The sequence below is a fragment of the Drosophila rhopaloa genome, unplaced genomic scaffold, assembly GCF_018152115.1.
Source record: "Drosophila rhopaloa isolate 14029-0021.01 unplaced genomic scaffold, ASM1815211v1 contig_2, whole genome shotgun sequence".
NCBI lineage: Eukaryota > Metazoa > Arthropoda > Insecta > Diptera > Drosophilidae > Drosophila > Drosophila rhopaloa.
In genome coordinates this window covers 5,816,966-5,844,723 of record NW_025335083.1, presented here as the reverse complement: position 1 = coordinate 5,844,723, position 27,758 = coordinate 5,816,966, and the positions used below count along the sequence as shown (strand labels likewise).

General features: G+C 38.2%; 3 protein-coding genes across 3 annotated transcripts; 1 reads left to right on the top strand and 2 right to left on the bottom strand.

Moving 5' to 3' along the window:
• The first annotated feature begins 4,125 nt into the window (after window positions 1–4,125).
• On the top strand, window positions 4,126–10,941 carry LOC108045865 (V-type proton ATPase 116 kDa subunit a1). The gene is made up of 4 exons (XM_017125317.1): window positions 4,126–4,233; window positions 7,086–9,285; window positions 10,487–10,658; window positions 10,722–10,941. Exons 2-4 carry the CDS (start codon window positions 7,107–7,109, stop codon window positions 10,813–10,815), a joined length of 2,445 nt encoding a protein of 814 aa, XP_016980806.1. The 5' UTR covers window positions 4,126–4,233; window positions 7,086–7,106; the 3' UTR covers window positions 10,816–10,941.
• A 15,347-nt stretch (window positions 10,942–26,288) lies between these two features.
• LOC108045848 lies at window positions 26,289–26,666 on the bottom strand. The gene is made up of 2 exons (XM_017125289.1): window positions 26,585–26,666; window positions 26,289–26,526 (listed from the first exon to the last, which is right to left on the bottom strand). Exons 1-2 carry the CDS (start codon window positions 26,664–26,666, stop codon window positions 26,333–26,335), a joined length of 276 nt encoding a protein of 91 aa, XP_016980778.1. The 3' UTR covers window positions 26,289–26,332.
• Window positions 26,667–26,684: 18 nt separating this feature from the next.
• On the bottom strand, window positions 26,685–27,169 carry LOC108045849. The gene is made up of 2 exons (XM_017125290.1): window positions 27,061–27,169; window positions 26,685–26,992 (listed from the first exon to the last, which is right to left on the bottom strand). Exons 1-2 carry the CDS (start codon window positions 27,131–27,133, stop codon window positions 26,787–26,789), a joined length of 279 nt encoding a protein of 92 aa, XP_016980779.1. The 5' UTR covers window positions 27,134–27,169; the 3' UTR covers window positions 26,685–26,786.
• Between the last annotated feature and the right edge of the window lie 589 nt (window positions 27,170–27,758).

Sequence of the window (27,758 nt, the reverse complement as noted above, 5' to 3'; positions counted from 1 at the left end):
GTACATTATTGCGGAACAAAAGTGAAAAGCATCACGGCAAAAGCGACAATAGCCGAACCCTTTTCGCTGGGGGATTTTCGAGAGGGGGCTTTTTGGGGTTTCGGCATTATGAAAATGCTTTAAGCAGAAAATTGGATTTTTTCATCTTGAATGGAAAACAAAACAACGAAAAAACGAGGCGAGGTAATAACAGTAAAGCCCCCCGGTAGCTACAAAAAATAATAAGTATTAAACATCACCCGAAAGAGCGGCGGAATAAAAAATAAATGTTAGATATGCTGACAAAGGTAATACAATAAATACGAAATGACGTTGCTGCCACGGCTGCTGTTAATGTTAAATTTTACGTAGCATACTTTTGGGAACCCTTGGGGGGGATGGGCGAAGGGGGCGTGGCAGGTCGAGGTGAGCTCTCTTTTTGGTAGTTCGTAATCGTGCTGATTGTTCGTTTTCGTTTGGATACTTTAATTTCATTTGAGCCCATTCTTATTTATTTAGCATTAGTTTTTATTTTACGAGCCATAAAGCGGCAACACTTATACACTTGCCAGCATAGTTGACTGCTGCAAGCAAAAATGATAACAAAGCGGAAACAGGCCAAGCATAAGGCAAACAAAATTACAACTAACTTAAACTGTTAATTGAATTTTATTCAGTTTTTATAGTACAGCATAAATCAAGGGCACACAGTGCCTAATTGTTTAATCAAGAGTGAAAAAACGATAAACCCGAGCCATAAAAGATAACCCACTGATAAGCAGCCGTCTTACGAAGTACTGACTCACTAGCCCAGTATACATACGAAATTTCATTCCAGGCATGTGTTTACCCACAATAAAGCCCGACCAAAAATCACTAAAGATAACGAGCTGGCTGTTGCCACTGGAACTGCAATTGCAACGGCCAATCGGCACATAAAACGGGGCAGATTTGCACTTTTCGTTCGTAAACACATCAGAATCCAATTGGCTGCACGTTTGTGCAGACCGCACCAAAAAGCTCTTACACCGCAGGCCATTTTGTTGCAACTCGTACATATTGGCATTAAACTAATCCAGAGTACCGCACGCAACAACTTACTTATTGGCCATGCCAGAAACCAGTCATCAGAAGTACCGAAAAATACTGGAGAAATGGACCACTGACAAAAAGGGACCTCTTTTTGGTTTTAGAAAATATCACATCGTAAACTTAAAATAGTATGTTAAAAGTTTCTTAAGGGGGATATGTATATGTATATACATATGGATAACATAACCCTTATTTTTCCTTCAAAATCTTATATTTTCTTAAAATATTTTTAAAACTGCCGTTTGCTGTATCAAGCTAACATAGTGAAACAAATGTTGTATTATCGAGTACGTAATAATTTAAAGCCATAAACGGCTTTTGCGACTCTTAGCTGCAAATTCTAGAATAAGAATGCAACTGAGAAAAGTCATTTTTTAGTGATTTACAAATGCATTTTTAAGTATAACAAATATTTATATTCAGATAATATATTAATAATTTATATGAAAGTACGCATGAATCTGTTAATTAACTAAACATGTGGAAATTTATCAATTTCCAAAACAAAATTACCTTTTCTTCCCCAATCGTATCTGGTGTAATTAACAAATTTACCAATAAGAACTAGTGTATAGAGTGTATAAATTTTTAAATGCATTGGTATTAATCTTGGCTTAACATAGTAAGTTTCCTTTCATGTTTCTTACAGTGTGCTCCTGCTTCCGTGTTAACTGCGTTTTTTGGCGCAGAGCAGACGGAATGGTGACGCCCATTAGTCGACAGTGTGAGTCCAACACATGGCCCCCCGTCCATACCCCATTTAATGTGCAACAGCGAAAAGTTGAACGTGCTGGCAGCTAAATTCCTTTTTCATCCTCTCTCCTCGGCAACAAACACACTCACACACACTCGCTAACTGACGGCCATTATCAGCATCATTATGTGGCATTAGGAGCCGCGCCACGAGGATGATGATGTTGTTGCAGCTTAAAGTTGTATGCGATTTATTTGCGGTCCCCGTCCGTTTTCCTCTCCTTTCCATGTGTGCGTGTGTGAAAAAGTGCATTTGAGCTCATTTAAATAGCATAAATTAAGATGCTTAAGCTCATTAGGTGGAATTTTTTAATTAGCAAAACTGGACCGAACCCTTGTAATGACCACCGAACGGCAGGTGGTCTCTTATCATCCGCGGACCAAACAAAACGCAGCTTATCAGTCAAGTGTAGCCGAAAATTATACTAATTACACAGTTAATGCAGTTCCCATGAATCTGCGTCATCTATGAGAAAGATAATAATAAATGACGTTCGTAGCTTATCATAGTTTTTCACAACAATGTAATAAATCCCAATTTATAGAAGACAACTTTATTTTTAATAGAAGTGGACCTAGAACTTAGCCTTTTAGTTTCATAAAAGATCAGTAACTTTTACGTAGTAATTTTCAATATGAATATTTTAGATGGCTTGGCTCGATTCGCCTGGTGATGCTGATCGAGAATATATATTCTTTATAGGGTCGGAAATGTGCCCTTCACTGCTCTGCAAAATTTTGATTGAAATTATAAGACCATCTGCAAAGGCATACAAATTATGTAAAACGTAATACCAAATTAACAACGATTTAATTTCATATATATATTTACTGCTTTTGCTGGTATGATAAAAATGTTTATTTATAATAATTTATTACACATTTACTACACATTTGTAGTTTCTAAACATAAATGTAAGTACAAATTGCCTTTAAGTTCTCAGTTTTATTTTGTAAAATGTCCATTGCTTGGCAATAGTTAAATATCAGAGATTTATGGGACACTATTTGGAGAGTGAATTTGCGAATAAATTCTAATGAATCATGTGCTCCGGTAATCAAACGTTGCCATACCAACCGGAGCACGTGACTCACGATAGGACCGGCGTACTCAAGACTGTTTCCATAGAACGCGGCTGATAAACAAAGCACTTGACTCTGGGGCTAATACCAATTGAGCAGACATAAGGCTGCCAGGCCGCCTTCCCTTCACACGTCTTGGCAGAAATCTTTCAGTAATCCCCGCGTATTACACAGGTGGGTCGGTTGCTTTGGGTTGTGCCACTCTCAGCAGGAGATAAGCGGGTTAAAACCAGGCAAAATTATTGGAGTTGGCACTGTAGAGGTGTAAGTCCCTGGAAAGGACTGTACATTAAGCTTAAAGCTATTTTTAAAGTGTGCCATAAATTTAGAAATCGAATAAAAAAAATGTTTTTCAAAATATTTCTATAATTTGAATATACTTTTTGAGATCCATTGAGATTTATCCGTTGATAAATTGTTTGATACATTGCATTAAGTTTGGATATAGCTCTTGTTTATTATTTCAGGAAACTTTAATTTTTTCTTACCATGCCAATTTCGTAAAGTATTTCAAATTAAAATTTTTTTTTTTAAATACTAAATATGTGTGTTATAATTTTAAAGTTTTAAAATTTTTATTAAAATGAAAAAACCTCTATATTTGTTATTGGAACTAGTCCAGTACATAACAATAAGAAATATAATTAATGGAAATGGATTTTCCCTTAAAAATCTTAATTGAGCTTATTTTTCCACTTTTATGACTTTAATATCTTATTTGACCAACGCGGCTATCACCTTATGTATGACTGCCAATCCAATTCCGCGATGATTGATTGATCACTCCGTCCATCACTTGGTAATGGGTCCCTAATAAACTCTGCAGCAGTGGCATTGCGATATCAGCGGGTGTCACATTGTTGCAACACAGGGGACCCGCCCGAATAGTGTCAATCAGGTAATGGAATTGTGTGGCGTTGGCCAACTCGTGCTTACACTCAATCATTGATAAAGCCGCGAAGAATGGCCACAAGAAAAGTGACCAGTAATCGGGGAGTGGACGGCAATAATTGTGTTTCGGCTACTCGCCGATTACGATTACCTTCTCTGACCGGCGATAAGCTGTTGGCCTGTTCTGCGGGCCACAATCGCAAAGTGGCTCCGAGCGTGTGATAAAAAGTGTGGGCACAAAGATTATGGCCGCTCTCCCATGGCATTTAGCCGCGTTTTGGCGAGAGTATGGGTGCGTTGTTTAGATTAGCCCGGTCTAATTGGCCATAGAGCTCCACAGGTCTTAGGCGATCGCACAGTTCTTTCTGCGCCGCTGAGGTGGCAGGTCGCGAAAAAAATAGCAAACCCTCAATAATACATTTTTGGTGCTGCAGTGTAAGTGTCGTGATTGAAATCAAAAGTATCCTTAAATAGTTTTGAAGGACTAAAATGTGTATGATACCATAATTTGTTTTCAAACCACTTGTGAATATTTCATGGCTATTTTGAGACCCATATGCCACGTTGGCAATCATGCTGCTAATGCGCGTGTTAGCTAAATTATTATTAGCTCCCTTAGGGTTAACAACGCGAGGTTATCAGTGTTGGCATAGATAAGCTCTGAATGGCCATAAATTAAATGTTCCGCTTGTTAGGCAAAGTTTTAAAAAAAACACTCCTCACAAAATTATTCAAAATTGCATTAGACTTAATGGTAATTTGTTTAACGATAACGTATCTTAATTGGTTTCTGATAATCACTCGCTAACATTAAACATCGATTTTCATTTGCCTGACACTAATAAGGAGCTATTAATGTTTTATTTCCACTATATGGCGCCATGATTGCCCAGTGACGTCAGAGCACGTGATGGATCATGTGGGGCGAGCAAATTGAACCACTCAAACGTCAAGTTGAAATTTGCCACACAACCGATTGCGTTGTCGATAATATTTTTACGGCCCACGAACGGATTTCTTAATGAGCCCCGTAACGCCGCCTGCAATCCAATGCACAATCCCCAGTGAAGCCATGATTACGGGCATAAACCAGCGGGAACTACAACTGGGAATGGGAATGGGAATCGGCATTTGCTATCCGATAATCAGACATTTGCGTGAAGTTTTGCCCCCTAAAGATTTATGGCCAACTTAAAGACAATTGTCTGGTCTGTGCAGATTTATGGCTAGGACTGATGTACAAAACTGAATCCGATAAGTTCGTGCCTGCACTGATTTATCCAACGATGCCATCGGCAAAGTCCAACGAGCTGCACTTAATCAATTATATGAACCGTTTGTGGGAATTGCAGGGTCTCTGACTCTTAGTAAATATGAGTTCAACAATCCAGGTTGATGCTTTGGTACAATTTACCAACTAAATTTAAATAAAATTAACATAAATTTTATTTAAAACTGCTGTAAGATTTTGACCCTTGATTTTCTGAACACTATGTTCTACTTACAAATTAACCTCAGTATTTTACATGCATTCCTATTTATTTAACTTATTTTAATTGTATAGTTTCATTGAATCATGCTCCTTCTAAAAAGATACTCTAACTGTGTTTCTTCAAAGTTGAGAAAAGAATAAAATGATCAAAAATTTATTTCATTTTGACATTGTAAAGTAACTTTTATTTAAAGTTTAATGTTTCTAATGAAGAATTTGTTTAATTCAGTCGAAGCTTTTAAACTTAGATTTCGAACATTTTTATCAGTCACTCTTACTAATCACTTTCTATTTTTAAGTAAATAAAATTATTTTTAATTTACTTAGAAAGTTTTCAGAGATTATAAACTGAAGGACCCAATACATTTTCGTAACCAGGCACTCCAATTAATCTAAATTTGATTGGCAGCGTTACATAATTCCCAACAGACTTTTCCTTCACAAATTCATTTATGGAGCAATTAAGAAATCAACAAGCATTCCATTCAATTCCACAATTCCGACAATATATGAAACTCACTTCCCGCCGCTGTAAATCAAATCTCTGCTATCAGTGACAAGCCGAAACTATCAAAAAATAACTGAAGTGAGGCCACAGACTGCGCGTCTTTTTATCAGCCAGTCGAGAGCGAGAGTCAATCATGGGTTTATGGCCAGACAGGCGGAAAATCACGGCCAGGCAGTGGTCTAACCAATAAATATCTGCAATCTGGCATGCCCAAAACGGTTATCAGAAGACACTGCACAGGTCCTGTGCGGGCAATAAGCGTATAATGCAATAAACGACTTTCGGGGCTTATTTATAAACCAAGTGATTGCCGGTAATTGTTAATAATTTCAAATTATTAATGCGCTCAACGCCCACTCCAGATAGGCCCGAATGCCAGTAGATAACAGGCGAAACGATCTCGATAGACACGGCGACCCCTAATCTAATCTGCTCGTTTCGGCTCTGTTTTGTTCTGAATTGTTGAGTTCCACTTAGATGATTGATTGCGACATTGGCAGGGACTGCATTGAAGTGGACCGACCATAAACAACGTGCGTCAGTTGGATCAACAATGTTCAAACCCTTTGACAGACGCAGACCCATTAAAGTTCGTCAAAACAACTCATTAACCTAAATAAGTAATAAAGTGGGCCATGCAGTGGGACAAAAAAAGGGTTTCAATAATAAAAAGTTTATTAATATATTTATTTTTAATTAAATAAATCATTAAAAAAATTTGCTGCTCCCATTTATAATATTTTATTTAAAAGCTATACATTGTTAAGTTTCTGTCTAAAAGGTTATTTAGCCTCAACCAATTTTTAGGTTCTGAATCATAATTACAACTTGTGATAAACTAATTTTATGGGTAATAACCTTTTTATCAAATTTCACATGTATTTCTTGGTAATAAAAATGTTTAATTTAGGTTGAAAGGTACACTTTTATCTGCAAATAAGTTAGTCATGTAAGCAAATGAGTTAAGAATGTAAGCAAAGAATTTCAGTAAATATTTAATATTTGTTAAAACAAGATAAAAATAACCAATACAAATATGGAATTTCAAAAGATATACCCGTAGACAAAATAAACTTTTTGTTGAAAGTTTTTTTTTTTTTTACCGATTCTAAAAAAAATATATAACATTTTGTTAATTAACTTAAAACCTTTTATGTGATTATGCAATATCCCAATCTCAGTTATAAAACAACTCTAAAACTTCAAACGGTGAAAAAGAAAAATAAAAAAAAATAATTATATTAAAATATTCTAATTTTCGAATCTTCTTTAATCTTTTTTTTGCAGTAATAGACCCTCGATTAGAACATGGGTGATATGTTCCGCAGCGAGCAGATGGCCCTGTGCCAGCTGTTCATCCAGCCGGAGGCGGCATACGCCTCCATCGCCGAGCTGGGCGAAAGTGGATGTGTCCAGTTCCGCGATCTCAACGACGAGGTTAGTGCCTTCCAGCGGAAGTACGTCACCGAGGTGAGGCGATGCGACGACATGGAGCGCCGTCTCCGCTACGTGGAGTCCGAGATGAAGAAGGACGAGGTGAAGCTGCCGACACTGCGGCCGGAGGAGGAGCCGAGTGCCCCTAATCCTCGCGAGGCCGTCGACCTGGACGCTCAGCTGGAGAAGACCGACAACGAGCTGCGCGAGATGTCCGCCAATGGAGCCAGTCTGCAAGCCAACTTCCGGCACATGCAGGAACTCAAGAGCGTGCTGGAGAACACCGAGGGTTTCTTCTCCGACCAGGAGGTCATCAACCTGGACTCCAACCGAAAGCTGGACCCTGAGGATCCGGCCCAGGCGCAGGGAGCCGCCCAAAGGGGTCAGCTGGCCTTCGTGGCTGGTGTCATCAAGCTGGAGAGATTCTTCAGTTTCGAGCGTATGTTGTGGCGCATTTCCAGGGGAAATATCTTCCTGCGGAGGAGCGACATCGATGGCCTGGTGGACGACGAGGAGACCGGAAGACCAGTGCTGAAGACCGTGTTCGTGGCGTTCTTCCAGGGCGAGCAGCTGAAGCAGAGGGTCAAGAAGGTCTGCACGGGCTACCACGCCTCAGTTTATCCGTGTCCCAGCTCGCATGCCGAGCGAATGGATATGATCAAGGATGTGAATGTCCGTCTGGAGGACCTTAAGTTGGTCCTCAGCCAGAGTGCCGACCATCGCAGCCGAGTCCTGAATTCAGCATCCAAGCATCTGCCACGCTGGTCGATTATGGTGCGCAAAATGAAGGCCATCTACCACATCCTGAACTTCTTCAATCCCGATGTGACGGGCAAGTGTCTGATTGGCGAGGGTTGGGTGCCCACCAATGACATTCCCACGGTCCAGGATGCCCTGGCTCGAGCCTCGAAGACATCGGAGAGCTCCATTCCGGCGTTCATGAATGTCATCGAGACGAATGAGATGCCTCCGACGTACACGAGAACCAATAAGTTCACCAATGGATTCCAGAACCTGGTGGATTCGTATGGCATGGCCTCGTATAGGGAAGTGAATCCAGCCCTTTACGCCTGCATCACATTCCCCTTCCTGTTCGCCGTGATGTTCGGCGATCTGGGACACGGCCTGATCCTGCTGCTCTTCGCCTCCTGGCTGATTATCAAGGAAAAGCAACTGGCCTCGATCAAGGAGGAGATCTTCAACATCTTCTTCGGCGGGCGATACATCATCTTCCTGATGGGCATCTTCTCCATTTACACTGGCTTCATCTACAACGACGTGTTCTCCAAGTCGATGAACATTTTCGGCTCCGCTTGGCACATGAATTACACCAGGGAAACGATCGAGGATTCCACTCTGAAGTCCATAACTCTGAGGCCCAACGACACGGTCTACAAGACATACCCCTTCGGCATGGATCCCATTTGGCAGTTGGCCGACAACAAGATCATCTTCCTGAACACCTTCAAAATGAAGCTGTCGATCATTGTGGGCGTGGTCCACATGATCTTCGGAGTCACCATGTCAGTGGTTAACTTTGCCTACTATAAGAAGTACGCCAGTATCTTCCTGGAGTTCCTTCCCCAAGTTCTGTTCCTCCTGCTGCTGTTCGGCTACATGGTCTTCATGATGTTCTTCAAGTGGGTCACCTACAACGACACGGTCGAAGGACCTCTTTCGCCGGCTTGTGCTCCGTCCATCCTGATCCTGTTCATCAACATGATACTGCAAGGAAGCCAGGACACACCAGAGCCCTGCAAGGAGTTCATGTTCGAGGGCCAGAAGTCCATTCAGCAGGTGTTCGTCATTATTGCGATTATCTGCATTCCCTGGATGCTCCTGGGCAAGCCCCTCTACATCATGTTCAAGCGCAGGATGAGCGGAGCTCCGCCCCCAAAACCCCAGAGCGGCGGAGGCGAAGGTCACGGCGATGACGAGGCCATGGGCGAGATCTTCATCCACCAGGCCATCCACACCATCGAGTACGTCCTGAGTACGGTCTCCCACACGGCCTCCTATCTCCGATTGTGGGCCTTGTCCCTGGCTCATGCACGTAAGTTTAATTACCTTATTATTATATATAATGTTGTATATACTTTTAAATAAATTTATAGTATTTTTTGTTTATAACAATTAAATATTTCGACATTTTAATATACCAAAGCTACGGAAAGCAGACTTAAATTTCCTTTAAACTTTGTTCCAGACTTAAATTTCCTTTAAACTTTGTTCCGTTCCTGCATAAATTACCATATTAAATTTGTCATCCAAACTTTTTGCAAGACTAATAAATTTTATTTTTTATTTAGAAAATTCAATATATACAAAAAAGATAAGAGCTCAATTCAAAAGAAGTTTTAAATTAAATTATACATTTTTCAACTATTTATACCCGTTACTCGTAGAGTAAAAGGGTATACTGTATTCGTGCAAAAGTATGTAACAGCTAGAAGGAAGCGTTTCCGACCCTATAAAGTATATATATTCTTGATCAGGATCACTAGCCGAGTCGATCTAGCCATGTCCGTCTGTCCGTCTGTCTGTCCGTCTGTCCGTCTGTCTGTCCGTATGAACGCTGAGATCTCGGAAACTATAAAAGCTAGAAGATTGGCATTTTGCAAGCAGATTCTAGGAGTTCTTACGCAGCGCAAGTTTGTTTCAAAATGGTGCCACGCCCCCTTTAACGCCCACAATCGCTTATATAAGATTTTAAAAATTTAAATATTTCGGAAAAGTAAAAATGCAGTTTTATTGTGTTTATCAATACCTATCGAAATGTAGAAGAAATTTTTCAAATCGGACCATTCGTTAAAAAGTTATGCGTGATCAAAGTTTCTATCTCCATCTCCCTCGCACTCCCTTTACCTGAGTAACGGGTATCTGATAGTCGGGTCACCCGACTATAGCGTTTTCTCTTGTTAATATTTAAATTCGTCATTCGAAATAATAACTTCTTCCAAACTTAATAAATTCCATCAGGGAATTCCACATAGACAAAAAATAAATTTTATTAATTTACTTTGGAGTATATAAATTTAAGTCACGCCTATTTGGCACGCAAAGGTTAGGGAAATTCCAAGCAGTAATAAAGCGTTTATCATTTACGATTTGACGCTAATTGTCACCAATTTATAAATTGCGCATTGTAAATATTGTTAAGTGAAAAAAAATCCAAAAAATAACACACGCTAAGGTTATAAATATAATTGTCATCAAAAATACCTGAGAAATATATTTGAATTTCCCCTTTGCAGAGCTCTCCGAAGTGCTGTGGAACATGGTGTTTTCCATGGGCTTCAATTACGACAACTACATTGGTGGCATTCTCATCTATGTGTTCTTCGGGGCCTGGGCGCTGCTCACAGTGGGCATCCTGGTGCTCATCGAAGGACTCTCGGCCTTCCTGCACACGTTGCGCTTGCATTGGTGAGATTGGATTAATTACAGCAGTTTGTGAGGCAGAGTCTAACCCGGCCACTCTCTTTTCAGGGTGGAGTTCATGAGCAAGTTCTACGAGGGCGCTGGTTACGCCTTTGAGCCCTTCGCCTTTAAGACCATCCTGGATGCCACCGAGGACGAATAGAGAGGCTTGGCTGAGGAGAGAGTGAGAGAGCGCAGGACGCACTTCCTTAAAGCATTTTCCGTTTATTTCGTTCAGCTTCTTTCGTTTTTTCACGGAAAAATAAATTTCGTTTGATATGCATACAGAGTACTAGTGTTTCTATTTTTCCGGCTCATATCTAGATTTGTCAGCCGACGACAAATGTTTGTGATATGCTTTCTGACAGTTTTCCTTTGGTCACCCAAGTGACAACTGCAGACAACCTCTGGAGCACATATTCCCATATGAACTGCACATTTTCGGAACAATCTCAAAGCAAAGCTCAAAGCAAAGCAAAGCTTGATATCCTCAAAAGAAAGACTGCTCTGGTATGTGAGTGTGCGATTTTTTCTCATTAGAAAAGTTGTCATGTGCTGAAATTATGTTGTCAGTTCGACTGTCCATTGGGCATTGAGTTGTGAAATTGCACACTGGGCAATTTAAATAATAATAGTGTGACACAACGCATCAACCTAAGGCAAGTATTGAAGTATTGCCCCAAAGTATCTCTGTCAATTGCTGCAAGGCAGTAAGTGAACAAAGACTTGATGGAAAATAAACACCCAATTTATTGCCCTGCTACTGTTGCCAACAGTAAAAAGGTTGCCTAAACCATTGCAAAGCACTGCAAATTATTTAAGGAAATACACAAAAACAGAAATAGCAGAAAGCGCATTTATTTTTAGCAGTCAACATACAACCTCTTAAGTTAAAATAAATTTGTTTTTAATACCTTAAAAATCATATTGTTATGTTAGTTATAAATAAGTCAACTAGCCCATGATAATAAACATAAAAACACCTCTAAAACTCTGACCCAATAAATGAAAAATCTTTTGAACCTATCGTGTTCAATGGAAACTTGCTTGCTATAAAACTGTTAAATGGCGCGAAATTCTTTTCAATTTCAATTCGGAGCGTTAGCCTTTGGTTCTTTGGGTTCCTGCAACCCTTTGCCTACTGGTGTTGTTTTTGCTGCTGGTCTGCCCTCGACGAGTTTCCCAATATTTGCATTCGAACTCAATTGGTTGCGTTTTGTGTTTATTGCCTTTTGCTTGCTGCCAAAATTGGATGTGTTCTCGTGTGTATCTTTTTGGGTTTTCGTTGTCGTTGTCGCCACCATTGCCCTTGTGCTAAAAATATTTTCGCGAGCAGCGGGGTGTTGACATCTAGGCAATGGCAATGGGCAATGGGCACTGGACAATGGGCAGGTGCGTCGGCGGAGGACAGGTGATCCAGGCAAAACACACGCAATGCAAATAGGAATTCAAACAGGCTGCCAAACGTTTTGAACCCGCATGTCAAATGCTATTTTCCGAACAACCAAACAACAGAGGCAAATACCCTTGGCTCTCAAATCTTGTGACCAAATTGTGAAACTTTACAGTTTTTAAAACTGTTAATTACTCTCAATATAACAATAGCCCTTTTATACTGTTGAGACTTGCGGGTATTAATTCTATCATTCAATATATCATTTAAACATAATAAAAGTTGTATGTGTTCTAAAAAACAATATTTACGACAATACAGAAATAGACTAAAACTATTAATTTAACTTAATCAAAATAAATTTACTTTGCGTTAGATACAACTTAAAAGATACTCGAATAGAACAAATTAAAATATAAAGCTTGCCATAAAAATTTAAGGCTGTGTAAAATGATATTTCCAAAAATTCTTACTCTGAACAGTATCCAATTATTTCAGGAAAGAAATTGACACTAAAACTTAAAACATTTTGTGACAATGACCGATTTTTCAAACCAGTAGACTGAAAATATTTGGCGATTTCAGCGACCAACCAGATAGAGAACACCACAAAAAAAATATCGACTATCTGCCACCCAGCGGTTGGTAGCGAGTTCTGGCCTAGAGACGTAGATGGTTTAGTCGTGTTTGTGCAGCTGTCATTCTGGCCAAGTTTCGTGCTGCCATTGCTTCTGTTGCTCTAGTTGTGGAAACAGAACATATCGCATTACGTATACGCCGCGTATCGGCATAGACATCAGCATCATCGACAGCATCGGAAATAAATGCCCCGGAACAACAACGACGGCAGTGGCTGCAATGGAGGCGATCGGCATATAAATATGGCTACAAAATACATTAAACAAATAAATGTTTGTGCATGCATAGACAGTTGGACTGTGTGGCAGGCGGTCGTAAATTATGTGTGCTGGCCTAATGCATTTGGCCTCGTATTAATCAATGTTTGTGCTGGTTTCTGTGTGGCCTCCATTTTTTTGTGCCGAACAACTGCGGCATTTTCTCGTGCATTTGTTTTAATTTATTTGTCAGACGCAATTATTTGCATTTTATTTTACCAAAGTTTCTTTTGGCATTACTACTGCATTTTTTTTTGGCAGTTGTCGTTTGATTTTTTACGCCTGCTGCAACAGCATAAATATAAATCAAACTGCATTTGTTCGGTGTCGTTGATTTGCATTGGGATTTGTTTATAAATCCGCAAACACAACGAAATCGAAACAATAGTTTGCACCTCGCCCCATAAATGTTTTCATAGATATTGCTTTTTAATTGTTCAAATGTGCATATTTTCTTTATAATATTTGATGTTTTTTCTTCTGGCATATGCGGCAGTTGGTAGTCTAATTGAATACCACAGCCAACTAAATGCTATTTTTATTGTTTCCCAGGCTCTTTTTGTGATGACCCCTTTCTTGTTTGGGTGCAGAGAATAGCTTTTATTTCGGGATTTATTTTAAGCAATTAAATAAATTTGCAATTTTCGGTGTTGCTTTGATATAAAATGAATGAATTGTTCGACCATTAACTCAGCTAGTTTTCTGTTTTCATTACCAATTTATTTCCATCAAGTACTAAAGCTTTCATAACCATCGAAAATCAGAGCATGAGCTCAAATCTAGATCAACTTCTCGATGTCCCAATTTTATTATCACTTGCCACAAAAGCCAGGACCAAATCACCGAATCCGAAATTACCCGACATAGGCTTTACCAGATTTTACGACTGCGTCCAACAAAGTCCGTAAATCAAAAGCAGATAATTTTCCAACAGCTTCACTTTCTTGCGACCTCGCCTATCCCACATACCAAAGAACCGGACGACGAAGAAATAAAATAATTGCTCAGTGAGAGAGCCACAAATTATAGAATTTTTACGCTTCTTTTCTCCATCTCTGGGCCACTAAATTTACATACCCCATGACGAGCCACCGCCCACTCAGCTGGACGCACGTTCCAAGTTTTCCTTTATTTATGCCTGCGAAAAGGACGAATTCGAGGGGCCGCGGGGCTGAGGGGCGGGTGGAGGCGCAGGGAAAGTGTGTGAGCACAATTGCGCGTCATAAATTTGAATTATTGTGCTCTTTGCATTTGACAACGACTTAAAAGCACTTGCAGCGATTTGGGCCAGCTCAGTCCAGTCCAGTTCAGTGAGAATGCCGAGGCAGTCAGCCATGAACATGTCCTTGAGACATGTACGAGAGCTGGATGTGGCACTCAGATAAAAACTAAATAAAAGCGGAATTACAAAAATTATACTTTTGATATAAAGCCATTTTTATTAACTTATATATAAGTATATAAAAATATATATATAATAAATCCACCCCGAAAATATTTTAATATAACTTTTATATTTGTGTAATTTCTCGTTTAAGTCTATTCGGAGTTGAAATCGAGAATTGGAAATACAAAATTATATATCATTTAATAATTCGTTTCCGATTCTGAATAAATTTTATAGAGAAAATACTTGACTAATTTCTAAGTGGAATTTTTAACATTATTATCACATTATTAAATGCGACATTTCTTATAACACTTAATCGAAATGGTCAGCTAAGTTAAGTTACAAAATCACATATTTAATAAACAGAACATTCAAAATAAAATCTTACAAAATGAAAATGTAAATACAAAAATAAGAAAATAACAGTTTTGTAAGCTAAATTATATTATATAAATAAATAGAAATTTTATTTTTTCAAAGATGTTGACTGAATATTAGTAAAGACTAAAACTTGAGCAAACCAAGAAATTTATTAAACAATATTGTGAAATTATTATTTTATTATTATTAGATTAAACATTTTTATTTGCTTACATTTTTTTTAATTAACTATATTTAATTTTAAGTAAAAAATACCGAAAGAGAAATAAATAAGGCATGCTTATGTTTTAGGTGTAAAAAACGCCCTTAAGCTTTCTGCCCGTCTTCCTTTTGTTCGTCCTCTGCGTAGCTGCCCAGTTGTGCCACGCCCCCAAGGACAGTAACAACAATGCCAGGGACATTTTTAGTGGACATTTATTTTATGCTTGAAACGCATTGAAATTTGCGCCCAAGGCACCAGCTTTGTTGATGATGAAGTCGGCCATCTCTGTGCGGTGGCCTGTCTTTTGTCAAACCATAAAATATTCGCCCCGCCCACGGTTGAGCAACCAGCCTCAGTTTCCGCTTCGGCTGTCAGTGGGAGCAGAAAAGTGCATTAGCCATTTTAGCACTCGACGCACATTCATCCGAGACCGTACCGAAATCTAGTTCCTAATTAGCCAGAACTGCAATGCCAAACGGCTGCACTTCGGTGGTCTTAAAGTATTCAAGTCTCCTTCTTTGGCCAAATCTCCAGCTCCGTTTATCAACTCAGCTTTGACAAGCAGATGAAAACGGATTAATTCGTCTCTGAATGCGAACTGTGCTGACAGCCATGCCAAAGCCACAAATTGCTCAAGATATACATTCTTGAGCCGCATCAAAAGAAAGCCAAGTAATTTGATATTTTCAGATATATATATATATAAATGCCGCAGGGCAGGCGGATGGGAGGCGTTGAATTGACCATGTTAACAATAAACAATTGACCACATGACATGACAACTAACGAATGTGCTGGCCAAAACTGTTTCCATCAAAATTTTTTACGAAGGTGGAAGGGTCGTAACAGAAATACCTCTTCCTGAATTGGGACAAAAAATTGTCACAGAAATCAATTATTTTTAAATATTTATTATAATGGGATTTTAAAATGTAATTTTAATGAAAAGGTTTAATTTCTAAGTTTTCAAAGAACATTTTTAAAATAATCACACAAAAAATAAAAGTATTAATTAAAAAATTGTTGTTACAAATAAATGTGCGGTATTCAAATACCATAGATCATCAGGAATTTTAAAATAATTTACCCATATTAACAGAAGATGCACAAAAAAATAAAAATTGATAATAATTACAAGCAAATAAAAAAAACGCAATTAATAATTTCAACATTTTTTCTTACGTACTCTTCCATGTACATATATCATTTATACACTTTATTTTTGGTATTTCAGTATTTATAAAGCCATCCCAATCGTTCCATGAAATTCTTGATTGCTGAGTAGCAAGACCGCTTGTGGCCAGCAATAAAACTATTAAGCGTTCCAGCACACACCCGTACAAGAAAGTCTTTGTACTCGTCCAATTGTACAGCAATTTTATTTGGACTTTTTTTGGAGTTTTGAGATTTTTTTTTTGACCACGGGCCATGTCTGCACAAATGTTGCATAGCAATTGCTTTGTGTGTTCAATTTTTGGCATAACAACAAACAAGCGCACACACCCAAACACTCGCTCACACACACACACACACACAGAGGCAGCAACAATGGGCAGTCAAACAAATGAACAAGAGCGCACAAATTTTGCAGCTGTCAGTAGCACGAGCCTGGACACGAGGCACAACAGGAGGCACAAAGCAAAATTTTTATTTGCCAAAAAAAAGGGAAACAAGAAAGGAAAGCTAACTTCGGGCGGAGCCGAAGTTGAAATACCCTTGCAGAATATTCTGCAAATTATATTCTCCAAAATTATTCATATGATGCATTTTTAATACTCATAAAAAATCCCACCTTCCTAACTTTAAAAACACCAAAGTTATTTCATTTCCGATCAATCAGTTATATGGCAGCTATAGGATATAGTCGGCCGATCCTTATGAAATTTAATATGTCGAATTGATTGGGCAAAAATAAAACCCATAGAAAATCCCAACTTCCTAACTTTACAAACACCAAAGTTATGGCATTTCCGATCAATCAGTTATATGGCAGCTATAAGATATAGTCGGCCGATCCTTATGAAATTTGGTAGGTCGGATTGATTGGCCAAATATAAAACCCATAGAAAATTCCAACTTCCTAACTTTACAAACACCAAAGTTATGGCATTTCCGATCAATCAGTTATATAGCAGCTATAGGATATAGTCGGCCGATCCTTATGAAATTTGGTAGGTCGGATTGATTGGCCAAATATAGAACCCACAGAAAGTCCCAACTTCCTAACTTAACAAACAGCAGAGTTATGGCATTTCCGATCAATTAGTTATATGGCAGCTATAGGATATAGTCGGCCGATCCCGGCCGTTCCGACTTATATACTGCGTGCAAAGGAAAGAAGGGTGTGTGCAAAGTTTCAACTCGATAGCTTTAAAACTGAGAGACTAGTTTGCGTAGAAACAGACAGACGGACAGACGGACAGACGGACAGACGGACATGGCTATATCAACTCAGGAGGTGATCCTGATCAAGAATATATATACTTTATAGGGTCGGTGATGTCTCCTTCACTGCGTTGCACACTTTTGACCAAAATTATAATACCCTCTGCAAGGGTATAAAAAAGAGACAAAACGAACCCCAAAATTGTGGTTTAAAATAATTTTTTGGTTTCTTTTAAATTTCTGTTTTTTTTTTGTTCTCTGAGAAATGCAATGGCTAGCAGCCAAAAATTGGGTTCGGAGTGGGCGTGGTCGCAAATTGCTAAATGCTTAGATGTCTGCAAAGAATTTGTCGCCAAGAGGCGTTGAGAATGGATTTTCCATTTCCAGTTGCTGTCACGTATACGTAATATGGCCGATGGCAGCTCCCGAAAGTATGCACAACACAGGGGCAGTTCTTCCGTGGGCGGTAAACGGGTATGGATGTGGATAAATGTTTTTAGTTCGCCCACTCCATCGGTCTGCTGATATGAAAAATGGGGAATTGATAAATGGCATATTGTTTTAGTTACGGACAAGTTGTTCCAAGTCTATCAACCGAATGACGAATGCCACTCATTTCTTCTACTGTATATTAAAGCATCTAAAAAAGTTAATACAAATATTCTAGCTTTTTATAATTGTGTTGTTAAAACAGGATTTTATTTTAGTGAATACAACATTAAAAATATTCTTTTTACCGGCGTGTAATGATAGGTTTATATTTAATAATATTTCAATTTTTATATTTAACCAAATGTAACGAGTTAAAAATACACAAAAAAAATGTAAATAGCTACATAGTTGTATAGGTACATCGTTTAAATTTAATGTGAGCAATATATAAGATCAGTGAATAACTGTATTTATAAAACGATAGACTTAAAATGTTGTTTCGTAGTAATATTTGTATACTAAAAATAAAAGTTTTATTATCAAAGTTACGAAAACGAAAATTAAAAATTTGTATGGTGATTTATAAACTGAACAAGAAAGGAAAGCTAACTTCGGGCGGAGCCGAAGTTGATATACCCTTGCAGAATATTTTATAAATTATATTGTCCAAAATTATTCATATGATGTATTCTTAATACTCATAAAATGTCCCAACTTCCTAACTTTAAAAACACCAAAGTTATGTCATTTCCAATCGTTCAGTTATATGGCAGCTATAAGATATAGTCGGCCGATCCTTATGAAATTTGGTAGGTCGGATTGATTAGCCAAAAATAAAACCCATAGAAAATCCCAACTTCCTAACTTTAAAAACACCAAAGTTATGGCTTTTCCGATCAATCAGTTATATGGCGGCTATAGGATATAGTCGTCCGATCCTTATGAAATTTGGTAGGTCGGATTGATTAGCCAAAAATAAAACCCATAGAAATTCCCAACTTCCTAACTTTAAAAACACCAAAGTTATGGCTTTTCCGATCGTTCAGTTATATGGCAGCTATATGATATAGTGGCCCGATCCGGCTCGTTCCGACTTATATACTACCTGCAATAGAAATACAACTTTTGGGAAAGTTTCAAGCAGATAGCTTTAAAACTGAGGGACTAGTTTGCGTAGAAACGGACGGACAGACGGACAGACGGACAGACGGACAGACGGACGGACAGACGGACGGACAGACGGACAGACGGACATGGCTAGATCGACTCTCCTGGTGATGCTGATCAAGAATATATATACTTTATAGGGTCGGAAATGTCTCCTTCACTGCGTTGCAAACTTTTGACTGAAATTATAATACCCTCTGCAAGGGTATAAAAATAAAGTTACCATATGGATAAAATTTTAAAGCTTCTTTCAATTTAATGTTTCTTAAATATTTGTTATTTTTATACCCTTGCAGAGGGTATTATAATTTTGGTCAAAAGTGTGCAACGCAGTGAAGGAGACATCTCCGACCCTATAAAGTATATATATTCTTGATCAGGATCACCTCCTCAGTTGATATAGCCATGTCCGTCTGTCCGTCTGTCTGTCCGTCTGTCCGTCTGTCTGTTTCTACGCGAACTAGTCTCTCAGTTTTAAAGATATCGAATTCAAACTTTGCACACACCCTTCTTTCCTTTGCACGCAGTATATAAGTCGGAACGGCCGGGATCGGCCGGCTATATCCTATAGCTGCCATATAACTGATTGATCGGAAATGCCATAACTTTGGTGTTTGTCAAGTTAGGAAGTTGGGATTTTCTATGGGTTTTATATTTGGCCAATCAATCCGACATACCAAATTTCATAAGGATCGGCCGACTATATCCTATAGCTGCCATATAACTGATTGATCGGAAATGCCATAACTTTGGTGTTTGTAAAGTTAGGAAGTTGGGATTTTCTATGGGTGTTATATTTGGCCAGCCAATCCGACCTACCAAATTTCATAAGGATCGGCCGACTATATCCTATAGCTGCCATATAACTGAACGATTGGAAATGCCATAACTTTGGTGTTTTTAAAGTTAGGAAGTTGGGATTTTTTATGAGTATTAAGAATGCATCATATGAATAATTTTGGAGAATATAATTTACAGAGTATTCTGCAAGGGTATATCAACTTCGGCTCCGCCCGAAGTTAGCTTTCCTTTCTTGTTAAAAGATAAGAAAGTAATTTATTTTAACTATTGTTATACCCTTGCAGAGGGTATTATAATTTTGGTCAAAAGTGTGCAACGCAGTGAAGGAGACATCTCCGACCCTATAAAGTATATATATTCTTGATCAGGATCACCTCCTGAGTTGATATAGCCATGTCCGTCTGTCCGTCTGTCCGTCTGTCCGTCTGTCCGTCTGTCCGTCTGTCTGTCCGTCTGTCTGTCCGTCTGTCTGTCCGTCTGTCTGTTTCTACGCGAACTAGTCTCTCAGTTTTAAAGATATCGAATTGAAACTTTGCACACACCCTTCTTTCCTTTGCACGCAGTATATAAGTCGGAACGGCCGGGATCGGCCGACTATATCCTATAGCTGCCATATAACTGATTGATCGGAAATGCCATAACTCTGCTGTTTGTTAAGTTAGGAAGTTGGAATTTTATATGGGTTTTATATTTGGCCAATCAATCCGACCTACCAAATTTCATAAAGATCGGCCGACTATATCCTATAGCTGCCATATAACTGATTGATCGAAAATGCCATAACTTTGGTGTTTGTGAAGTTAGGAAGTTGGGATTTTCTATGGGTGTTATATTTGGCCTATCAATCCGAACTACCAAATTTCATAAGGATCGGCCGACTATATCCTATAGCCACAATATAACTGATTGATCGGAAATGCCACAACTTTGGTTTTTGTTAAGTTAGGAAGTTGGGATTTTCTATGGGTTCTATTTTTAACCAATCAATCCAACCTATCAAATTTCATAAGGATCGGCCGACTATATCCTATAGCTGCCATATAACTGAACGATTGGAAATGCCATAACTTTGGTGTTTTTAAAGTTAGGAAGTTGGGATTTTTTATGAGTATTAAGATTGCATCATATGAATAATTTTGGAGAATATAATTTACAGAATATTCTGCAAGGGTATATCAACTTCGGCTCCGCCCGAAGTTAGCTTTTCTTTCTTGTTTTATAGTGATATTTGTAGAACTAAAAATATAATTTAAGAAAGTTATTTAGGTCTTAAATTTAATAACTGCACGAAACAATGCTGTTTCCTTTCTGGCCTATAAGTATGCCGCACTATTCAGGCAGCTTAGGCAGATGTAATTACGCTTACAATCAGCAGCTAATAAACCTCAAAGCAGCCATTAAACGCAATGACTGCTTAAAGCGTTAAGCTCACCCACACACATACACATACACGCACACACACACACGTTCCTACGAGATATGGCCACGTTATCCTTTGTTGTTATTGCTGGCGACGCTCCTTTGGCCAGGGTCACATTTAATTGTGCACCATGTTCAACAGGCCATTGTACATGCGTATTAAATGTAATTAACTCATTATAAATGATAACGTGGTCGCAGGGAGTCGCCTCAGGTATGTCTCAAGCCGCCGAAGAGTCCCCGGAGCCAAGGACATGGAGGGAGCTGGCCAGGAGCGCCTTTGCCACGCGGCTGTCACAGCTAATTTGGCCGGGCAGCCAGCAGAACAAACGTGTTAGGTTGCCACCGTGCCGGGGGTAAATGCGAAATTATTACCGGAAAAGGACAATGAGCCGCACTGGCTATTATTCAGGCTGGGGTCGCGCAGGACTAGGATTTCTGAACCCGAACCAGGTAATAAAAACTCTTTTATGCGCTCGAGTGTGCCGCTCCCTGTGATATTTCGCCCCTCGCATTTCCCAGCCTTTGGTTTATTTTATAGTTTGTCTCTCGCCTTATTCTCACGCTCTTGCCAACTCGAGGCATCCTTTTAATTATGTAGCACGCGCCGCCACAGGAGTGTTGCCTTACGCACTTCGGTGACTGTCCTGACTCCTTTTGCCGGCAAACATTTTCCATTTTCCCCCACCTGTTCTCGCCGGCCATTTTCCTCACTTCCACACTTCCGCAGGCCAGTTGCGTGTCCTCCACGTGAGCACCTTGCTTAATTCGGATAAAGCGAAACTGCTGATAAGTTTAATTGGCGGAGAGCGCGGCCTAAATGGTGACAAAACGGTTCCATTTCTTTTCACTAGCGGCACATTTGCATGTTGTTTTGAAAATGCATATGAACATATGCATTAAAAAATATTAAACGATTAAGTTAATAAAACAACTGTTAAGAGTCCAAAAACTAAAATTTAAAATATTATTATCATTTTCTTAGTGAAGCCCTAGTTAAAATGAGTGAAACAAACTAATCTTACATTTTTATTTTATTAATATTATTTATTTTATATATTATTTTTTATTATTATTATTATATTTTTTGTTAATAAATATTTTATGACTGCAGATAAGACGAATTAATCTACACCGCTTCAAATTAAGTACAAACTTCTTAAAAACTCCTAAAAACTCGATTCAAACTTTAAGGCAATTACAGATAAGTTTAATTGGCAGAGTGCTGGGAGTAAATGGTGACAAAGCTCTTTCATTTTTCAAGCCCAAATCATCTGTGATTTCTTCTCGTTTAAGACCGCCAAACTCTGGCTGTAAGACTTTAAAAAATCTTGGAAATTCAATTTAAATCTTGAAAACAGCAAAGAGTCGAGGGGGAAGACTAACTGCCAACATTTACCATCAATAGCCGCATTTGCTTATATCAAGTGAAAACTTTCTTATCGGCAGCACAGCGGCAACTTCAATGACAAATTGAGACAGCGATGTGGTGGTGCAGCAGCGGGGCGAAAAGAGCCAAAAGTTGGCTAACACACACACACACACACACTTGCACAGATATAGATTGGCTTGTCGTTGTGACAACTTGCCACTTTGAGCACGTAAATTTCTGTCGTTTCTCGCCTTTTGAATTGATAAGAAAATTCATAAAATTTCCTGCAATTGCAAAAAGAAAAAGGAAATGGAAAGGGAGGAAAACGGGCGGGCCAGAGGCAGAAAACGCAATCCAACTCAAGTGTGTCAGCAGCCGTGAAAGTGGCATTTGAGCCGGGCCCGGGCTGCAAACTTTTGCTGCCAACTTGCTAATCTAATGAACAATTGTGGCTGCCGGCCACCTTTAACACCTCCTTGCCCCGAGGACGAACTCTGCGTGAGCTCCGGCACCTGTGCCAATGGCAGCCCAAACTTTGCGCACTGCAAATGCACGGAGATTAAAACGAAAATTAAGCTCGATCCGGAATGTCAAACGGGTGTTTTTTCTGGGCCTTCCTAATTGAATTCGCTGTCAACGGTTTCGGCAGGAATTTAATGCAATTTGGCCACTTTTTTTTTAAATTGCAGGCAAAGTTTGCAGACGACGAGCTCAAACAAGTCAACAGTCAACTTAATTGTCATAATTTGTGTTTACAAACTTGACGAATTTGCTAAAAAATAGATGTGTAAAAAAGTGAGGAGAAGCCAAATGAGGATGCTGGGGCATATGTGGCCAGCTGGCTGAGCAAAGTTTTCTGCACAGAACAAACTAACAAAAGGCCAAAGCAAATAGAACAGGAGCGGCAGCCAGCAACAAGGATCCTGCTGTGGCAAGCGAAAGCCGAGCACAAAAGAAAACTGGCCAAAAGGAAAAGGAGTAGCTTAAACATGGTCTGCGGCATATAAGTACCCTATAGTTTCAAAAACTTTCGTCCGTGAAATGGTCAATCCAGAAATGATTGCGAAACAAAAATTTAAAATTGCCAAACCAATGCCTAATTTTGCTTTGTAAAAATATAACATTTTAAGCCATAATAGTACTTATATTTATATATATTTGTTAAAACAATTCAATTATTATTAAGCCATATAAGAAAAAAAATTTCATTATCTTTGCTTTGCTTTTGAAAATAGTTTAAGTTGAAAGAAAATAAACATTTGGCTTTTGGCCTCAATCATTGTTTACTACATGAACCGTACAATTTTATTATTTTTTTACAAATTAAAATTCTAGAATTTAAAATCATCACGCCGTCAACTGATGGGTGTCATAATATTTTCACCCTAAAAATACCCCGACAAGTGGAAGCCCTGAACTAAAATTGGACACTTAATGCCGGCAAGAGGGAAAACGGAGGCAGAAGACAAATAAAGACTAAGCAAATAAAATCTAATAAAACCAAGGACACAAAAACTTGAGCCAAGCCGGCGAAAATGAGCTAAATGCTGCGAGGGGAGTGGATTGGGCCTTGGCAGGGGCTGAGATTGTTAGGGCGAGGCGAGAGAGCAAATGAAATAAAGTGCCAGAAGTATGTTTCATTAGCGGCAGTTGCAAACCAGACAACAAACAAAGCAAAGGACAATGGTCGGCCAAGGACACATGCTCCAGTGAAGCTGCTTGATGAACTTCATATAGCCGACAAACAAACGAAGGAAAAACAAGAGAGAACGCTATTGTCGGGTGCCCCGACTATCAGATACCCGTTACTCAGGTAAAGGGAGTGCGAGGGAGATGGAGATAGAAACTTTGATCACGCATAACTTTTTAACGAATGGTCCGATTTGAAAAATTTCTTCTACATTTCGATAGGTATTGATAAACACAATAAAACTGCATTTTTACTTTTCCGAAATATTTAAATTTTTAAAATCGTATATAAGCGATTGTGGGCGATAAAGGGGGCGTGGCACCTTTTTGAAACAAACTTGCGCTGCGTAGGAACTTCTAGAATCTGCATGCAAAATGCCAATCTTCTAGCTTTTATAGTTTCCGAGATCTCAGCGTTCATACGGACGGACAGACAGACGGACAGACAGACGGACAGACAGACGGACAGACAGACGGACAGACGGACATGGCTATATCGACTCGGCTAGTGACCCTGATCAAGAATATATATACTTTATAGGGTCGGAAACGCTTCCTTCTAGCTGTTACATACTTTTGCACGAATACAATATACCCTTTTACTCTACGAGTAACGGGTATAACAAGCAAGCTCATGCCAACGGAAATTCTTATTTACACTCCAATTCGAAAAGTCTTTCACTTATATGTGGCTGCCAAATCCGACAAAAATATCTTAGTTTAAAAGTAGTAATAATATAGAGATGAAAATCACGCAGCCAATAATTTAGTTGTTTCTGAAGAAATTTAATTAAAAATACATTAGTTTCTATTGAAGTCAAAAATTCTTACCCTTGGTTTTACGCTATTTGTTCAGTTAAATGTTAATATAATATTAAGTTAAAAATCATTGAAATCATTACAGTCGCGTAAAATTTCAATCGGCTTTAAAGAATTATAATTATAACTTCCTAGAATATTTTAATTTATATAATATTTTTCTTTAATTATTTGGAGTCACAGAAAATGCGTGCTATTCTCGGATCGTGATTTTAACAACAAACCCGTACATTATTGGTAAGGCACCTTACTTCATCCAAGTTACACTAATTACTTGGAGCATCTTACATGCGAATATTAAGCAAACAAAAAAAGAATGAAATATAAATTGAATGTGCGAGATTAAACATAACTTGTTTTTGACTTGCCAAGCAAAAAATGTAATGCTCTAAGTCATGTCAAAAATCTATATTTTGATTACGGCCCTGATAATTTTTGAAAATTTATCTTTCGGATTATTATTTTGCACATTTTCTGTTAAGATCATTGTTGATAACGAAAATTAATTACCATGCTTTGTAAAAACCATTAGAAAATTTGCATATAGAGACAGCACTTCTGGTTAATCCATTATATTTCGACTTTTGCTCATTTTTCCAGTTTTCATTCCACTATGACATTTTCTGATTTTTTTATGCAGAACTTTCTGCAAGCCTGTTCGTTAGTGAAGAGTCCACAGGGTTCCTTCTCCGGAATGACAGGATCGCATGTTCTAGTTATATTGTCGAACTTCCAAGTGTTTTCCTCAAAGCAAAAGTCTTCTTTTCCGCGGTTGTTGCATAACGCTAATTGGGTAATATATTTAAGGCTCCAGTGCACTGCACATTTTATTTATTCCACTTACTGTTTCTGAGTGTTAAAGAATCACCACGCTGCAAAGTGTAAAGGCTAAATAAAAGAAAAAAACAGTTGCTAAGGATATACATAGCAACTGCCTTTAATGTAACTAACATTTTTTATTTACTTATTTTCTTATATAGAGCTGAAAATTTGTCATGCGGATACCAAAGAAAATTTAATTTTTACGGCTAAACGATAGTTGTGAACAAAGCTCTCTTATACCAATATGTTTTTATGCAACAAACTTGTTTTTTACACCAAAAGAAACGCAGAAGCAATTGTTAGGTACCTTAAAAACAGATTTCTAAATTAATTTTTAAAATTTCACCGATTTCCAAATGTCGGGTTCAATCTATTACCATTTTATTTTAAAATAATCTTTTTAATATGCCTGTAAATTATAAAGTTTTAAAATTTTTTTGGGAAACCATCAATTGCATTCTGGTGGAATTTGAGTTGTTATTGATTTTATTGTTTATACTACCTTGTTTGTACTACGTCACAACATTTTTTAAAATAGATGTCATGCTTTTTTTTATGCAGAAGTCCTTGCAACCCCGTACACCATCGAAAAAGCCACAGGGTCCTTGACCCCTACGTATATGATAACATTTTCGACTCCTCTCATCAAAGCCCCAAGTGTTGTCTTGATAGCAAGATATTGATCCGCCTGTTCGCTTGCATAGAACTAGACCAATGTGACAGCGATGTTACATTTTCCATAAGCGAACATACATTTTACTTACTACTATAAACAGGACTTTGAGCATGCATGCCGAAGGACAGATTGCATAAAGCGAGTACGACCAAAACGTTCAGGCCCTTCATGATGACAGCTAACTGAAGTAGAAATATCACTAAAGCCAATTTAATAAATTTGTCAAGGAATTATATACACGTAATTTAATTACTTGTTAACAGTAAGCAGAATATAAAGGGATATATATTTCAATGCAAAGTGCGAACATAGTTTTCCAAATTATATAAAGTCCATGATTCCTTAGAGCATATTTCAGTGCATGTATTCTTTTTGTAGAAAAAGCCACAAGGCTCCATTAAATATTTGGTCTCCACACATCGTTTCAGTTCCTTGTTCCAATAAAATGTTTTCAATTTTTGACAAGATGGTCCAGCATCCGGCTTAAAGCACAGCTCTGAAATGTTTTGTGAACGGCCTTAATTATTATAAAATTAACTGGCGAAATTAAAAATAACGATCTACCGTTTATTATGTTATCTTCCGAAAGCTTCCCATGACTCACTAAGAACAGTGAAAACCAGATAAAGAGCTTCATATTTTTGAAGTAGCACTTTAACCTCAAAAAGTAAGACGACGCTGTCAGGAAAATAAGTTATAACTGAATGGCATTAACCAATATTTAATTTCTAAATTTACCGTAACATGTAGCGAATTTCATTTACATTAAGTTTTAATCAAATTTTCCATAGTACAAATTAATTTAAATCTGACTTTGCATTGTCGGTTCTTTTGCGATCGGTGTACTTACATACACGGCAGTTCACATTTCTCGATCACGAAAATACTACAATTAGTTTTTGCAACTATAAAATTATAACAGTGTTATTTTAAACAAGAAAGGAAAGCTAACTTCGGGCGGAGCCGAAGTTGATATACCCTTGCAGAATACTCTGTAAATTATATTCTCCAAAAATATTCATATGATGCATTCTTAATACTCATAAAAAATCCCAACTTCCTAACTTTAAAAACACCAAAGTTATGGCATTTCCAATCGTTCAGTTATATGGCAGCTATAGGATATAGTCGGCCGATCCTTATGAAATTTGATAGGTCGGATTGATTGGCCAAAAATAAAACTCATAGAAAATCCCAACTTCCTAACTTAACAAACACCAAAGTTATGGCATTTCCGATCAATCAGATATATGGCGGCTATA